General features: G+C 43.1%; 1 protein-coding gene and 1 long non-coding RNA gene across 2 annotated transcripts in view; one reads left to right on the top strand and one right to left on the bottom strand.

Annotated features, from left to right (window-relative positions):
* foxo3b (forkhead box O3b) overlaps nt 1-17596 on the top strand; it is a 55360-nt gene extending 37764 nt beyond the window's left edge. The window contains exons 2-3 of the mRNA XM_061811613.1: nt 11196-12644; nt 14081-17596. Coding sequence (XP_061667597.1) covers nt 11196-12629 — 1434 coding nt within the window. The 3' untranslated portion in view covers nt 12630-12644; nt 14081-17596. The remainder of the gene's footprint in view (nt 1-11195; nt 12645-14080) is intronic.
* The window catches only part of LOC133496266 (uncharacterized), a 68491-nt gene extending 50878 nt beyond the window's left edge, over nt 1-17613 (bottom strand). The window contains exon 1 of the long non-coding RNA XR_009793764.1: nt 14185-17613. This is a non-coding gene — a long non-coding RNA (uncharacterized LOC133496266). The remainder of the gene's footprint in view (nt 1-14184) is intronic.
* Nucleotides 17614-18362: the final 749 nt, after the last annotated feature.

Genomic DNA, 18362 nt, shown 5'->3' with positions numbered 1-18362 from the left:
GTTTGCCGCTTATCCTCACGAGGGGAATGCCGGGGCCTATCCCAGCTGTCAACGGTGCAAGACCCTGAACTGGTCGCCAGCCAATCCAAGGGCACACAGAGACAAACAGTTGCACTCATAATCACACCTAGGGGCAATTTAAAGTGTCCAAATAATGTCGCATGGAAACCGGAGTGCCCACAGAAAATCAACGCAGGCACGGGAGAGAGAACATGCAAACTCCACACAGGCCGGTCCAGGTTCTAACCGGTGTCCTCAGAAGTGTGAGGCCAATGTTTTATCAGCTGCGCCACCGTGCCGCCTGGGAGAGGCATTAAATTAAAAAAATATATTATACATTATATTGTGTTTCTCTCCTAATATTCACCCCCCCCCCCCCCAATATGTGCGTTCATCTGAGATGACACGCTGTGGCGACCCCGAAAGGGACAAGCCGAAAGAAACTCCTATTCAGGCCCCCCCTTGTAATTTTCAAACTTTTATCTCTTAATATACAGACTTAATTCTCGTAATATTGTGACTTTGTGTGGGCCTAATAGTCCTAGGTAAAACTTAATAGTAACAATATCCTTCACAACCCCGAAAAAAAATGGACCGAACCTGACTACACGGCTTAGTATAAAACGGCGCACAAAACACGGCATTATATCACTTGGCGCTAATATTCTCCTGCATCTCTCGTATGTGGATGATATTCATTACTGACAGTCATAACGTGCCAAAGCAACTGCTCCTTGCGCTTCCCCGTTAGACTTGTCCCAACTCGCCGTGTCTGGAAATGTCCTTTGTTGAGGAGCTTCTGGTATCAGGCGCTGCGTGTCCGCGCGCGCTTGCGTGTGTTCTTGGCAAGCGCCGAGCCGCTGAATGCTTTTAGGACACAGTGTCCTCAAAGGCCTCATAGGGATATACCATGTTGTCCCAAAACAGAGTACACACACTATGCGGATCTGTCTGCAAAAAATAAAAATAAAATAACAACCCTAATACGAAAGTACATATGCACACACATATAGTGTACATACACACAAATGGCTGTTCGCCGCAATTCAGTGTATCCTTGGAACAATTTCATACATTATATCACATCATTATGTATTTTCCGCATGACTTTCCACGTGTCAGTGCATGCGTGCGCGTGCGTCTACTCTCACACTTGGTCCTAATCGTCCAAGTGGCGCTCATCAAAAGCACACTGATCCAAAGACGCGTGACGGACCCAGGACAGTTCTGATTGGCTTCCGGAGGTGGGCTGGGTCGGGCGACTCCCCCCCCCTGCCTCGGCTGCACTCGCTGGAGGAACCAGAAGCGTAAACACACTTTTCGGAGCATGTGGCCTTACACAACGAGCACATGGGGAAGGAGGGCGGATGTCTTACCAGACAGTTTATCAATTAAACTACAGAATAGGAGGGTTACAATAAAACGAACAAACAACAAAACTTTGTACAGTATACGGCTCCTAAAATGCACCAAATCATACAAATGTTGAATTTCTAAAAGACGTTTTTCAAAACGCACATTTTAGGAGAATAAAAACTAACACTCACACCAAATATGTGTGGGAATTTTGGCATTCACTCAGATGAAATGTCACAACTTTTGTCTTGGAAGAAATTCAACCTCAACTGGGTAAAATACATCTTTAGTTCCATAAGATTGTGATTTATTTACTCAAAAAATTCCAATTACATCTGACTCTTTCTCATTATAGTCAAACTTGTTTTTTTTTATTGATACTTTCTAATTAAAACTCGTTTCTCCAAAAAGTATGAGGAAAAACAATACTTTGTCATCTTTCAGTTTGGGGGCTTTTCTTGTAGCAATCCGACATTTTGTACTTTTCATACAATTTCATAGATACAGTGTTGCAACTTTTTTAATCCCTCAAAGTACAACTTCAATTTTCAGGTGGAATTTCAGTGGTTGGTTTTTTTTTTTTGTTCATGTTTACATTTTACCTTTACAACTTCTTTTTTGGTCATTATGACTGTTTCGCTAATGTTATGACAGCGTAACTACTTTGTAATTGTGTACAGAAGAAAATGTGTAGCATGGCATCCTTATTACAGTAGTAACTAATACTCGAAAAGTATTTTGAATGTAAATCATGTAATTCATCACATATATATCATATACAGTCCCGCAAAATAGTCATTTTGGCAGAGAACTATTGGATTCAAAAGTGTCTCTGTGAGCGAGATTAGGGAGTGTATGACACTAACGTAAAGGGAATGAAGTGTAGCAGGGTTTCTACAGCCAAGTTCAAAATCCCACTTTAGTGTGCACGTCAACGCGAGGCGAACGCACAAACACGTACACGGGGCTGAGACCCACATATGATTCTTGAGAATGGAATGTTCTGTCCGCAGTCCAGAGCTCAGGGCACCTGGACACGGTGTGTGTTTCTGTTTTATAGCGTGTGTGTGTGTGTGTGTGTGTGTGTGTGTCCACAGTATAAATAGCTGCGCTCTCTCTATCTCCAGTGTGTTTATTTGTAAAGCGTAGCATACGTGTCACACATGCTTGTTGGCACCTCGCGTCCTCAGAGTAGACATCTGTGTCCTCGGATGGCCTGACTAAATTTATTCAAAAGTATATGTCATGACCCAAATGCAGGACTCCAAGACGAGGACATGACGTTCAGTTGGTTTTATACAAAACAAAGTCCAAGAAGGCAGGATCCAGAACACAAGAAACAATGTCTGATAACTATGAGTCAACTAAAGAGCACAATCGAAAGCGTGACTGGACTGTAATAGCGCAGTGGCGGAGTAACCCTGGATGCGGGAAAGCGTACTTAACGAAATGGCAAAAACCAGTGACAAAACTCCCAACTTAAATACATTGTCCAATCACAGTGCATCATGTGACACAGCTGTGACCGCCGACACAACCGCTCGGAGCGGTGGCTAGGCTACGCCCCTCTTGGTTGTGGTCATGACAGTATATGCAGTACACTGTACGTCATTCAAATGATTACAGTATATATATTGTCAATATTTGTCATATTACCCGACTCATTCTAAAAATGTTAGCACTTTTTATACTTTGCTACATGTTCGACCAGTATTTTCCTAACTTCTCATCTTTCCCCATAATACTATAATGTGCGGCACGGTGGATCAGCTGGTAAAGCCTTGGGCTCACAGTTCTGAGGTCCCGGGTCCAATCCCGGACCCGCCTGTGTGGAGTTTGCATGTTCTCCCCGTCCGTGCCTGCGTGGGTTTTCTCCGGGCACTCCATTTTCCTCCCACATCCCGAAAACATGCAACAGTAATTGGACACTCTAAATTGCCCCGAGGTGTGATTGTGAGTGTGGATGTTTGTCTTGATGTGACCTGCGATTGGCTGGGAACCAGTTAAGGGTGAGGATAAGCGGCAAGGAAAATGAATTGATGGATACTATAATGTTGCCGTATTTACAATATTGAGTGAGTGAGTGAGTGAGTGGGTGAACCTGAGAGTGCACGTGTGTGCGTGTGGAGCAGCTGCAGTGTCAATGCTGAGCAACACAGAAGCCTTTTTGTCCATCAGCCACATGTGGGAACAATCAAAGGCTGTCACGCAAAAATGTCCCCGTCACCCCTCCGTCCCCCCCTTTGAAGCTCTCTCACGTTCAAATGACGCTGAGGTGGGAAATCTCATTTGGGTTTCTTCCCCCCAACCCTACCCTCCACCCTTTCACGTGGTGCGCTTGTGGCCGAGGGATTACATCAGCCGCTCTGGATGTCGTAAAAAGCGCGATAACGACCGCGAGGTAGAGCCCTCCGATTGGCCAAGGTGGCTTCTGACAGTTACTCGTAATTGGATGTAGCCGTGCGAGCGGAGGCGCAACCGATTGGCGGAGGGGAACTGGATGGAGGAGCCATTGGGAGGGGGGTGGGGGGTCCCGAAAAGGCGTTGCAATGCGTTTCGTCAGCCAGCAACAGCACATAGCTCAGCTAAGACGTATGCAGACGGGGGACTTTCTTCTTCGTTGGTTTTAGTGTGCCATGACTCAAGAGGTCAACGTGGAACTAGGTGCTCTACTTTCTTTTGTAGTTTGGGTTTCAGGATTTGCCCATCCATCAAAGAACTAGCAGTATTTTTGTGTGAAGACTTTTAAACATAGTTGGGCCACCCCTTCTTTAAAACAACAATATTAAACAATTTGGTCTCAGAGTAACAATCAATGTGATTAACATATTTTGCAATACTATGGTGGCAATTTGTCCTTAATAAAGGGGAAATCCACTGGTTTGCATTAAAAATGTATCCAATTGGTCATGTAATATGTATTGCATTTGGACAATGTGATGTTAATTCCTCTCTCATTTAATAGTGTTTTGAGAATATTTTTATCGAAAATTCCAAATTTTCAGCGGCGCTGCCATTTTCACGTGTCACATGACCTACGTGCGCGGATGTGACATGTTACGTGGCGCAACAAAGGCTCGATTACATGGGACACCTTTTATCCCCAGCGCTGATTTCTCTGATTTATCCTATTCTGATGAAGAAATAGCAGTATTCATACTAGTACTCGACGGGTGGCGAGCTAACGGCTGTGTATGGAAGTATTCCTCCGTCTTCCCGGTCAACCGATACTGCGATTTCTCCATCAGATAAGGATAAATCCGAGAAATCAGCGATGGGCATAAATGGTTTCCCATGTAAGCGAATCTTTGTTGCGCCACGTAACATCCGCGGACGCAAGGTCACATGACTCGCAAAAATGGCAGCGCCCCTGAAAATTCGTAATTGTCGATAAAAATCTTCTCAAAACAATATTAAATGAGAGATGATTTAACATCACATTGTCAAAATAGAGTACATATTACATGACCTATTTGATACATTGTTCAGGCAAACCAGTGGATTTCCCCTTTAAAAGAACACTTTCTAAATACTTCTGATGTGCCCCTGCCGTGTAATCCGCTTAGCATCTCTTGCATTCCCATCGCAACCCACCGAATCAACCGATTTTCGTGGTCTATAATATTATTGGCCTGCCCGGACACCTTTCCTGCTGTGTCAGAATTAGCATCGGTACTAACATTTGTAGCATTATTCCTTGTAGTTACTTCATGTGGCTCCATGAGTTCATTTTTGAAAAAAAAAAAATTCCACTTGTCATTGTGTGTAAAAGTGACGTTTAAAGCCATCAAGCCGAGCAACTTGAGCACACATCAGGCTATCGTGCGTTATGTAAACCTGCACGACTAATCTAAGGCTAACGTCAACACATGCCACACCAAACACTGACTGGGTCAAACACACATTGTGTAACATAAGGAATTTGGGAAAAAAAAAAATATTTGTCTTGCCTAGAGGTGCTAAATGACATTTAGGACATACCTTAAAGCAGCGGTAGGGAACTTACGGACGTCAGAAATTGTAATAAAACAAACAAAAGCTCAGAGAACTCTTTGCTGTATAACGTGGAAATCTGTGGTTTATTGCAATAATTTTTCATACAGAGGCTGCTGTCAGCAACAGCCCAAACCCTGACATGTAAACTCACTGTCACACACCTGCCCCAATAAGCCCCGCCTCTTAAAGCAATAACCAACACACAGCCTCCAATACATATTGTGGGTGCAATTTTTGCAGTATTCGTGTACATAGTGTTTAAAAGCATGTGATTTAGCATGTTAAAAAGTTAACAACACATGGGAAGAGTAAAACTACAGTGAGAAGCTGGGGTTACAAACTTAATTTGTTTTGTTCTCCACGTTCTCAAATTCAAATGTTCATAAAAGGAGGTAAGGTTTCCCATTGAAATGAATGGGAATGCAATTAATCCGTTCCAGCCGCAAAACGATGTTATCGTTGTGTGGTTAAAAATACATCCAGTGCAATACAGTATATAAACAGGCGAAGAAAATATTTCTGACGACAAACTAGCAGTGGGTTCGCTAGCAAATTGGCAGAATTTTGGCATTGAGCCTAAATTATTTGGGGGCCAAGTAAAGTACAAAGTTCTGAGGCTTCCGCCACTATGCAGACAATAGTGATTCGAGGTAATTTTTCTTTTGAAACAAAAAATTACTGTATATATATATATACATATATAAACCAAAATCTTAAACTGAGGTGCTATTGTATTTACCAAAAAAATATATATATTTTTAAAAAATATATGGTCTCTAAATATTGCGCATTCACACCTCAAGCTGGTAGAGTGTCCACCCACCACGATAGGAACTTAATGGATATTTTACAACAGTATGGGGAATGCTAGGCAACCGTGTCAGAAGCCCATGAATGCTTCCGCATTTGTTGCAAGTGCGTGAGTGTTTGTGTGTCATTTAGCTTTGTGTAGTCATGAATCAGAGCCGCTGCCTTGCTGAGCTCGTTTTTTATTAATGGGCTTTGAGAAGTAGCCCAAAGGAGCTATACAGTAGTACACACACGCACACAGTCTATTTACTCTCAACGTAATATTTTTAGATTTGCATTGCAGCCAAATTCCAACATGGAAAATTTATGTCCACCAATAAGTGGTAATATAAAAAGAGGGGATTATCAAGAAAATAGGTTTATGGCATACTTCTACATATTTGCACTGTTCAAATACTAAAAAAGAAGGAAATTCCACTTTTGTATGACAGTGGGTTCCTAATACTTTGTCAATGCCGGTTCTTTATCGACTCATTTTTATGTCATCTACAACAATAAAGCCAGTGGAATATTTAATCAAACCAGTTTTGTGTGTCTGTGGGCCAATTTTTTTTTTTTTTTTTAAACACTAATTCACACCATGTGCGCTATCAACACCTCTTCCACACGCTGACTTTTCACCAAGTGTTAGTCACAGATGTTTCCTCCGAGACTTTAATTCCGAACGTAATTCTACTTATGTGACAAGAATAAATTTAAAGTGAATAGATTTGGTGCCGTTATAAAATATTAAACTGTAAATGTTTTAACTTCAATGCTACAAAAAAAAAAACCAATAATAACTAAAGTACTAACTCTTTGGAAGGGGACAAAGCGACACTGTCACCAAGTGGCATTTTGTAGGTATTGATGTGATTGTGGGTGCGTCTGTCGACAACAAGCAGCTATGTTTGTCTACGTGCTAATCACGTTTGCATTTTCTTAGGTAAAATTTATTTGGAATTGTCATTTGTGCTTGATTGCAGGGAGGTCTTGACATAGTTCAATTTGTTCCATGACTTCTCGTGACTCAAAACACATGCTGAAAATAATTTTTCCCCATTGAAACAAATGGAAATGTCATTAATCGGTAATAATTTGCAATGTTTCATATGAATGATTGGCAGAACTCATTGGACACTAAAATTGCCCCTTGGTGTGATTGTGAGTGCGACTGTTGTCTGTCTCTATGTGCCCTGCGATTGGCTGGCAACCAGTTGGGGGTGTACCCTGCCTCTTTGCCTGATGACAGCTGGGATAGGCTACAGCATTCCCGTGACCTTTGTGAGGATAAGCGGCTAAGAAAATGGATGGATGGATGGATGCCTTGTGAGCGCCATCATATAGTAGCTTGCATGCACATGTTTTAGCGTGCATGCTAACAATGCCACAAGTGTGTTTAATGGACAAGTCACATAACAACATTTGAAAATGTTGGAACTCACTGTTCTATCCGTCAATCTTCTTTGCCGCTTATCTTCACAAGGGTCGCGGGAGTGCTGGAGACTATCCCAGCTGTCAACGGGCAGGAGGCGGGGGTACACCCTGAAACGGTCGCCAGCCAATCGCAGGGCACATCGAGACAAACAGCCGCACTCACAATCGCACCTTGGGGCAATTTAGAGTGTCCAATTAATATTGCATGTTTTTGGGATGTGGGAGGAAACCGGAGTGCCTGGGGAAAACCCACGCAGGCACGGGGAGAACATGCAAACTCCACGCAGGGAGGGATGGGATTGAACCTGGGTCCTCAGAACTGTGAGGCCAACACTTTCCAGCTGCTCCACCGTGCCAAGATGTATATGTCATTATCCAAGCCGCTTAGTAGGGTAGTGGGAAAGCTGGAGCCTATCCCAGCTCTCGCTCTCGCTCTCTCTCTCTCGCTCTCTCTCTCTCTCTCTCTCTATATATATATATATAATATAGTAGTAGTGTATGGTGTGTTTGTGTGCATGTGTGATAAAATGTCGGATAATTAGACACCGTTATGCCACGCCTCAAGAGATACTGCCAGAGGATAAACATCGGTCTCTCGAGTATCTCATTTTACCTCATTGCGCTAACTCGACACACACACGCAACGCTAATAAACGTGCATTAACGTCCACCACGCATCGGCAGTTGGAATTCCTTTATAGATTTAGCGTCAGACAAAGCGCACAGTGGTCGAGCAATCATTTGAATTTATGGTCTGAAAAACACTGCGGACAATATGTTCCACTTGACCACCGTGAGTACACAAACATGTGTGTATATGCACACAACCTTCAAAAGCGCAAACCCGCAGAGAGCAAAAAAGAAATGTTAAGACTCTGCCCACACCCTACATTAAAAAAAAAAAAAGGATAATTTAAACCCACTCCTGTTCCTTTTGTGAGTGTGCTGCCAATCCAAACCAAACCCAGGAAAGACGGGAAAGCTTCGTGGAAAACGTTGTTGCGATTTTGACTTTTTGCCTGTTTCAACCCAGAAACGCGGTCAGGTCGACGGCGGTTGAACTGTACATCGGCGCGGGGGAAACATGTGACCCCGTTTTGGAAGGTTTGTTTTAAATGGGAAGGCATTAACGTTGGTTAACAATCCCTCGGGTCCGGCGAGAGTTATGTGTTTGGGCGGGGGGAGGCAAAAAAAATATGTAATGAATTTCCCAACGTACTTCAGTAGCTTGTGGCACAGGAAGACAAGAAAGAAGACGTGTTACACATTCCTCCGAGAATAGTTGCCAAGGAATGCACTTGCTTTTCTACTTCTTCATTTTCAGAGAACTCTCGCAAAAAAAAGGTCTGTTTGTGTTATTTTATTTTATTTTTTTTTTACATTTTCCTTTCACAGTGTCATTCAACAAGCTTGAATTTCTCTTCACAAGATGTTTCCGATTCAAAGTGAGCTGCATTTATTCCACGGCATACGCAGAAAGTCATAAAATGGCTTAATTCTGTTCTGTGAATCTGTAATCAGCCTGACTGCAACGGTTAACTGATTATATATATAAGTTTATTAGTATTTGTGTCGGATTTTACATGGAAAGTGAAATTACTAAACTAGCCACGATAGTAAAATATACTGCTTTATTGCAAAATGTAGTGTATACAAAGGCCAGTTGTGAGAGAAAAGTTGTAGTGTATACGAACGAAAAGCTAACTTAGCTATGAAGATGAACAATAATAAAGCCAACAATATACTCAAATAAAACATCATCATAATATTAAAATTAAAATCATAATGATACGGGAATATTGTGCAAAAAAGTCATAAGAATAAAGGATGAGCGGGGGAAATATAGTATGAGAATAAAGATTATAAATATTATATATGAATATTTAGCAAAAAAGTCAGTAAAAATAATAAGAGGGACAAAAAGTCCAATATCAAGAGAATAACACCATACTGATAGAAGATTATGTGAAAAATTATCTTTATGATAATAAAGAAGATGTAACATTATGTGAATAAAGTTGTAGATACAAGAATATTGGGGTGGGTATCGCCCCAATATTACGAGGGGGAAAAAGGGGAACATTACGGCATGCTGACAAAAACTGTACAATTTTTTTACAAAAATATCCAAGCCATTGTCTGAGTTAACCATTCATCCATTCATCTATTTTCTTTTGCCGCTTATCCTCACGAGGGTCGTGGAATGTGCTGGAGCCTATCCAAGCTGTCAAGGGGCAGGAGGCGGGGTACACCCTGAACTGGTTGCCAGCCAATCGCAGGGCACATGGAGACAAACAGCCGCACTCACAATCACACCTAGGGGCAATTTAGAGTGTCCAATTATTGTTGCATGTAAATCTAAAATAGTGCATCTAAAATAAAATAAAATAACTAAAACAAGTCATGTTCGCCAAGATGGGTGGTCTTGGACTCAATTCAACCCCCCCCCCCCCCCTAAAAATAAGCTGCAAGCTTTTCCACATGGGAAAAGGAGCCGGGAATTCATCGATTCACGGCGGCACGCTCGAGCACACGCGATCCGCCACTGAATACGGCCACTTACGCAACCCCCTTTGGTAAATAATTCAGGAGAAGCTTGATTAGAGATCACCGTCCCTCTTGTGTGTTTCTCAACACAAAAGCCGCAGCGCAAACAATGTCGAAGGCGGCTCAAACTGCTGCACTTTTGTTCGTCCCCCGTCTATTTAGAACACGTCAAGTCGCTGTCGTCTTGATGACTGCGATTCGTTCAACGCAACCTGAGGTGGCAAAGATGCTCACCCTCTGTACTTTAATAGGAGTGCAGATGAATAAGTAAGGAGAATAAATAAATAAAATACTAAATAATATTAGAATCACAATATAAATAATATAAAAGTGATGATAATAATAAAAAAATAATAAAATTCATGAAATAATATTAAAATAAATAATATAATATTAAAATAAAACTAAGAAAAAACTGGTGAATGGACAAGTAAAAAGTAAAGAAAAAGTAAACTTTGAAATATGCAATATATATATATGATTTTCTATTGTCAGTTATATATAATGAGTGATTCTAGTATCAACGCCAATACAGCTTATCTTTAGTTGTACTTAAAAGACATAAATAGTCCAGTAAATCATCGTGTGCTTGCTTCGAGCATCTTATTGACACTCCTAGTTGAATTTTTACAGTAAAATGGAATACAACACCTGGATTCATCTTGCAATGGTCCACTAGCGTCAAACAACTTCAAACGAAAAGTGAAATGACCCAAAAACATCATAAGATCTCAATCAATGGAATCAGTGATCTCACGCGCACTTGACTTTACCTGCACTCAATTTACGTCTTATTTATCGTGTCGTCGTCCGCAAAGGTCAAAAAGCAGTAACAAGCCTATTTTGAGAAAATAAGGAGTATCAACTTCAGATATTTTTTTCAAATGTATGTAGTAAATGTAGAATGTAGTGATAAATAGGAATTCTCAAGTGAAGTACAGATACAGGAAAAATCTTAAATATAGTAACAAAGCGGTTCTACGTTGTTACTATCCAACACTGAACAGAAGCGATCAATATTAGTGAGGGTCTTGGATTAAGTCATGAACTGTTCCCTTTTTGTGTTGCAGAACTCCATCCGCCACAACCTTTCACTGCACAGCCGTTTCATCCGCGTCCAGAACGAAGGCACGGGCAAGAGTTCCTGGTGGATGATCAATCCCGACGGAGGAAAGGGGGGGAAAGCTCCCCGCCGCCGCGCCGTCTCCATGGACAACAGCAACAAGTACACCAAGTCCGCCCGCGGCCGCGCCGCCAAGAAAAAGGCCGCTCTGCAAGCCGCGGCGGCCGCGGCCGGCGACGTCAACGGCGAGAGCCCCTCGGGACTGTCCAAGTGGCCGGGGAGCCCGACGTCGCGCAGCAGCGAGGAGCTGGACGCCTGGACGGACTTCCGCTCGCGCACCAATTCCAACGCCAGCACGCTGAGTGGCCGTCTTTCGCCCATCCTGGCCAACCCGGAGTTGGATGAGGTCCCCGATGACGAGGCCCCCCTGTCGTCGATGATCTACTCCAGTTCCGGCACAGCTTTGTCTCCAGGCAACGCAGCAAACGGTAAGGCCCCACCCGCCGAGCTGCCCCGTCTGGCGGACCTGGCCGGTACGATGAACCTGAACGATGGACTAACAGATGAGCTAATGGAAGACCTGGACAACATCAACTTGGTGCCAACCGCTTCAGGACAAGTCCCTTCAAACGGGACCTCAGGGTTTGCTTTTGTCCCCAAATCCAATGGGCTGGGTTCACCTTCGGCCAACGCCGCACCCTCGTCCAACTCTGCATCAAACGGTGGAGGAAACTACAGCAACTCCATCTTTGGCTCACACACGCCAGGCTCCTCCCTGCGTCCGTCCCCCATGCAGACCATCCAGGAAAACAAGCAGACGTCCTTCTCCAGCATCAGCACTTCTCGTTTCGGTACCATGACACTTCAGGACCTGCTCAACTCCGACAGCCACAGCGATGTCTTGATGACCCAGTCGGACCCGCTCATGTCACAAACCAGCGCCGCCGCCATCGTGTCCCAGAACTCCCGCCGCGGCCTCATGCTGCGCAACGATCCCATCATGACATTCGGAACCCCCGGAGGAGTTCAGGGCAATCAGGGGGAGACACTCCAAACCAACAACCACAATCTGAGCTCTGTGAAATCCGTCAACAGGGGCCTGAATTTCGCCAATGAGGTGAATGCGCTAACTAATGCCAAACAGCAGCTCCTGCTTTCACCATTGGGAGGAAACGGGTCCACCTCCATGCAGATCGACACCTCCATCTTCCTAAACGGGGCGGTGAGCGGCAATGGGGGAATCTCCCAGGATCGTTTCCCCCCAGATCTGGACCTGGACATGTTTAACGGCAGCTTGGAGTGCGACATGGACTCGATCATCAGGAACGAGCTGATGGACGCCGACGGCCTGGACTTTAACTTTGACTCTCTGGTCAACATGAACGGAGTCAGCAACTTCGCAAGCGCCAAGCAGGCTTCTCAGAGCTGGGTACCCGGTTGAAGAGGATGCATAAAGGTCTGTCTGCTTCTGCTCCTTTACAATGGAATCGCATTTTTTAAGGGGCTCTGTTAGCAATATCAGACTTACCGTAATTCCCGGCCTACAGAGCGCACCTGGTTATAAACCTCAACCAGTACATTTCTATAGGAAATACCGTTTGGTACATACATACCGCCGCAGCTGTGCAAAATCCGCGAGCCCATTGAAACCCACATTGAAACACGAGAAAGACGACACATAGAGAATTTAACGCTAACGCCGCCGCGCCAATGCTAACGCTAGCGTCGCATTAACAGGGCTGATTTAAAAAAAAAAAAAAAAAACATACCTGTAAAAATCACTGAGACACGGTAGCAACACGCTAGCGCAGCGCTAACAAGGCCGGACGGGTAAAAGTCACTTACTCGGCACATGTATTCCACCGGTCTCAAACTTACCTTTTCCGCTAGAGTGCCCCTTCGCAGCCGTTAGAAAAAAAATGCACAAATAAGCCGCATCACCGCATAAACTGCTTGGTTTAAAGCGTGTGAACAAAGTCGCGGCTGATAGGCGGAAAATTACTGTACATGCAATCTCGTTTCAGCCGACGTCATGCCAGTGTGTTGTGTGTGTATGTATAAGATGGATGGATGGATGGATCTTAGTCAAGTTTCAGCATGCTTATTTGTCACCAATTAGTACTATTACAGTTTTGGCACCTTCTTGTACTATCGTAAACGGCTGCAGCTCATTCAGAATGCCGCAGCTCGCGTTCTAACCAAAACAAAGCGGTCAGAGCATGTAACTCCAATTTTAAAGTCCTTGCACTGGCTTCCAGTCAGCTTTAGAATCGATATTAAAGTTCTGCTACTGGTCGATAAATCACTAAATGATTTAGGTCCTGAATACATGAAAGAAATGCTTACGGAATACAAAAGCCAGGAGAGCTCTGAGATCGACTGACTCAGGTCAAATAGTGGAGTGCAGAGTGCAAAGCAAACATGGTGAAGCAGCATTTAGCTATTATGCTGCAAAAAAATGGAATAAATTGCCAACAGAGGTGAGGTCAGCCCCAAGTGTGAATGTTTTTAAATCCATGTTGAAAACTCTTCTTTTTTTTCTCATGCTTTTAAGAATATCTCCACTTTTTGATCATATTATTTGCACTGTATGCGGTTTTAATTGTCTTTTTTTTTATATTGTGTTTGTCATTTTTATTGTTTTAAATGTTTTCTCTCTTTGTTTTCAAATGAATATTAATCATATAAAGCACATTTCGCTTTACATTTACACAATTACCTCGTGTATGAACTGCGCTATACAAATTTGCTTTGCTATCGTAGAGCATGATGGATAGAGCACAATGATTTAAATATTAGAATTTTCAAATCGCAGTGTTGTTGTAGTATGTCATTTGCCCTTCGTACAAATCAACAATCATAATCATCTTTTTATTTTTTCCTTCTCCGCAGGTCTGAGCTATGTATCGCAAGAGCAAACCTGACACACGCCCCCCCCCTTTTTTTTTTTTTTTTTTTTGCCAAAATCAGCCATTAGCACAACACCGAACACCAACCTTGTGTTTACACGACGAACACTCGTCTCTGGGAAACGAGCCGCAGGACTTTTTAAGCGATCCAACGCTTCGGAAGGAGCCTCCTGTGAAACGATAACAAGAAGAAGAAAAAAAAAGTTACAACAAAACTCTTGAATTATGCAAGTTTCCTCACGTGTAAGACTCTCAAAGAGACGCCGGTCATCGGGCGGGACTACAAAGACGAACAACAAATGGGTGCACGATGTTCTTGATCAATGTTCAAAACAAAAAGAAACTGCCGTGGAGAAGGTGTGTAAAATCTGATCCAGTGTATTTTTTTTTTTGTGGGGAGGTTGTATTTACTTCTACACTCCCCTTCTGTGATTTTTTTTTTTTTTTTAAGTGTTCAGTGTTTGTTATTCGGAATTTCAGTTACGTCGACTAGCGTTGAAACTCGCGCGCCCTTAAGGCGAACACCGACGCACTTCCTACGTATGGCTTGAACGGAAAAGTTTCGACGACTACAACGTTGGATTGTTTCACTTTTTTGGTTTTAATGCAGAGACATGAAAAAAAAGGAGAAAAAAAGGCAAATAGAAAGAAAATCTCACTTGTGGTTATTTGTACAGTTTGAGAAGGCTTTTTAAATTGATCACAGCAAATAATGTAGCTAAAAAAAAAAAAATAAGTGAATACCTGTGTTCTAGTGATGTGAACATTTCCACAGCATTACAGGTGCTATGTAAAAAAAAAAAAAAAAAAAACTGTTGAATTTTGTCCTCGGAGCACCTCGTGCGTTTTTGTTTTTTTTTTTAGTTCCGTTCCGAATCGGGTGCAGTTTTGACCCTCGACTTGCAAAAACGGCCTATAAAGCTGCAGCCGCGCATGGCGGGTAAAGGAGCGTGACCCCCCCGGTGCATGATGGGAGGTGAGTTGGGAGGGGGGTGGAGGTTATTCCTCCAGCAGCCATTTTCTGGAAACAATAAGCTGTCTCGTCTATATGTTGCCAAATTACTTGAATCAAGCAGTAGAATCATGTTGGCAGCCAAAATCACGCCACTCGTATGCACGTTTCAAAACACACACACAGATATTAAAGACAAATACAAGTGTGTGTGCAGCAGTCTTGTCATCAACTGGTGGGGATTTTTGTTTTTAATGCATAATATGTAGAGCAACACTCAGGGGGAGGGAAGGAGATAAGGTTAGGGCGGGGCCTATTCTAAAGATATTTTCATTCAAATGAAGATTTCCATAATTTGGTAAATGTTACAGAGACGCTTTGTGAACTCGTGACCTGTGAACTTTTCGACCCGTCGACATTGAAGAGGAAGGTCGGGATATGACTACGAGCGGAAGTCCGCCGTTTGGATTTGACTTTTCGTTTTGGATGTTGGCCTCACTGAAATGGAGAAGGAATAATGACGTCTGACAAAGTCATAATCGGAAAAAGTGTTCATTTTCGGGAATAGTAACAATAAGAGCTGACGATATTGTGTCAAGATGGGTTTATTGTAATAGCACAAAGCTTCGTGTTGTTCCTGAGAACCGTGTTAACGCTTGCGTGTGAATTTTAAGATTCACTCATCGAAAATTTTCCTCATACTATTATTTGTTTTTCCTAAGGAAAATTCCCGTTGATAAAATACAATTTTTCCCTTGTATTTAAAGTAGAGCAGTTTTCATGATATTATTCCTCCTAAAGTTGTCTTTTAACTCATTTTTTCTTGCAAATTCAGGCCTTTTATTCGCATATGATGACTTTTCTAATAAGACTGACTTTTTCTTGAGTTTCTCAAAACACCCCGTCTTTCTCAAACATGGCACATTTTTCTTGAAGATATTTCCGTTCTCATCAGATCGATCATGAATTTACAACTTTTATATTCCCCCCCAAGAATTTTACTCTGATGACATGTCGACTTTTGTCGAAAATCAGATTTTTTTTTTTTTTAAATCAGATTTTTAATCTGACTTTATGATTGTAAGATTTTCAGCGTGGGCATTTATTTCCGAATTAATTATTGCCTTTTTTTTTTTGGGGGGGGGGTGACATGCAAACGTCCGGTGCTCCTGTAGGCTACTCCCCATCGCCGCATGTTTCTTTTTGTCAACTGCCGCCCCTTTTCCACTGTACACAATTGATGTATTTATGCATTATGTCCTTTGCGTGTGTGTGTGTGAAGCGCATTTACCCGCTGTACGTCCCCGTCGCGTATTCCCTCGCAGTACTTGACCCCTCGTTACCTCGCCAAGGTAGAGTTGAAGAAGTCTTCTGACGCGCCAGGCGGGAGGGAACGCTGTTGCCATCAAACGTATCCTTGAAGCAGATTGTGTAACCATTGTTGTAGCATCTGGAGTCCCTGGATTGGGAGAGGGCGGGGAGGGGGCAAAATGAAGGCTTTGACCCCACTGTGTATAATAGTGTACAGATGTGTATATATACATTTATATATAAAAATATATATCACCAAGGCAGAGGACTGTCAGTGTGCAGTTTTTAAGGATGAAGTGCACGAGCAGGCTGCAACCGCATTGCAACGGCGTCGTCTCCTGACAGCAATTGTAACACAAAGAGGACAACTACCAGTGTTTCGATTTGCTAAATCAGCTCCACTTGAACCATCCTCTGTCTTGACTGCGTTCGTCATGATTATTCGTGTAATGTAAGACAAAAAAAAACTCCAGCTGTGTTCAGTGTTGTCCTTTTTTAAAAAAAAAAAAAAAAAATGAAAAAAAACAAGTTCAACTAAACTAAGTGTTTGAATTTGAATACACTGACTGCACGGTGGATCAGCTGGTAAAGCGTTGGCCTCACGGTTCTGAGGACCCGCCCCCTCGCCCGTGTGGAGTTTGCATGGTCTCTCCGGTGCCTGCGTGGGTTTTCTCCGGGCACTCCGGTTTCCTCCCGCATCCCAACAACATGCAACAATAATTGGATACTCTAAATTTCCCCAAGGTGTGATTGTGAGTGCGACTGTGTGTCTGGATGTGCCCTGCGATTGGCTAGCGACCAGTTCAGGGTGTACCCCGCCTCCTGCCCGTTGACAGCTGGGATAGGCTCCGGCGCTCCCCGCGAAACCTTGTGAGGATAAGCGGCAAAAGCAATGGATGGATGGACTTTACAAAGTGTAAGAATCACTTGTTTGAGGTCTCGGCCTTGGCTCCGTTCGTTCGCCTTCCGCGCAAAAACTGCAGTGCGCATTTAGAGCATCAAAAATAAAAATGAGACAAAAACCACTAAAAAAAAAGCATAATCACCTCATTTGTATTTTTTGTAAAAAGGCTCCCCTCTGCCCCCCTATCCTTTCAACTTGGTCCCGTATTATTAATCTTCTCAATGTTGTTAGTTGGTATTCTTCCTGTGTTCTCATTGGGTTTTTTTCTGGAACCGTAATCTAGTTTGTATGAGAAATGGTGCACATGTAAATAAAAGCTTGGTGGGGCTCCACATGCTCGTCGAGTGTCTTTTTGTCTGCTCTCTGTTTTGTCCAGTTTTCAAATTGTACAAGGGTAAAAAAAAAAAACTGGTTGCCAGCCAATCGGAGGGCACATAGACACAGACACCTTCACTCACAATCACACCTAGGGGCAATTATTGTTGCATGGTTTTTGGGATGTGGAAACCCAAGCAGTCACAGGGGGAGAACATGCAAACTCCACACAGGGGGGTCCGGGATTGAACCCGGTTCCTTAGAAGTGTGAGGCCAACGCTTTACCAGCTAATCCACCGTGTCGCCCAAACACACATTAATCAACAAAAATAATCTACCCTCGCGAGGAGAACCCATTCCAGTCACAAGGCTCAGGCTTTTTTGCCTCCGGTCGTCACGGTAATGAAAGCCAGAGACGCCGCAAGAGTGACTCCGTGTTCCTCTTACGTTCCTGGAAATCCTCTTACACAATGTTGGTTTGTGGAAGGTTGCGTTCAACAAGCGCAGGCATCCAGAAACACTTAAAGAAAAGATTGCACAGTTCTCCAAGAAGCGACTGCACAGCTCTCGATCAGTTATGAAGGCTGAAATGAAATGCCATATTTGCCGTACCTTCTCAAATGTGCATACTAAACTTCAGAAAACACCAGGCATTTATTGGAAGTCAACTTTCATATTCGGACAAATGCTCGTGGAAAAAAAGGGGGACAAGCGTCACTTGTGGAATGCGGAACCGCCTCACGTTAACCGTTTCCATTTGCGCGTCTTTTCGTTCTCGCTCCC

Source organism: Syngnathoides biaculeatus, chromosome 23, assembly GCF_019802595.1.
Source record: "Syngnathoides biaculeatus isolate LvHL_M chromosome 23, ASM1980259v1, whole genome shotgun sequence".
Taxonomy (NCBI): domain Eukaryota; kingdom Metazoa; phylum Chordata; class Actinopteri; order Syngnathiformes; family Syngnathidae; genus Syngnathoides; species Syngnathoides biaculeatus.
This window is presented reverse-complemented; position numbering and strand designations above follow the sequence as displayed.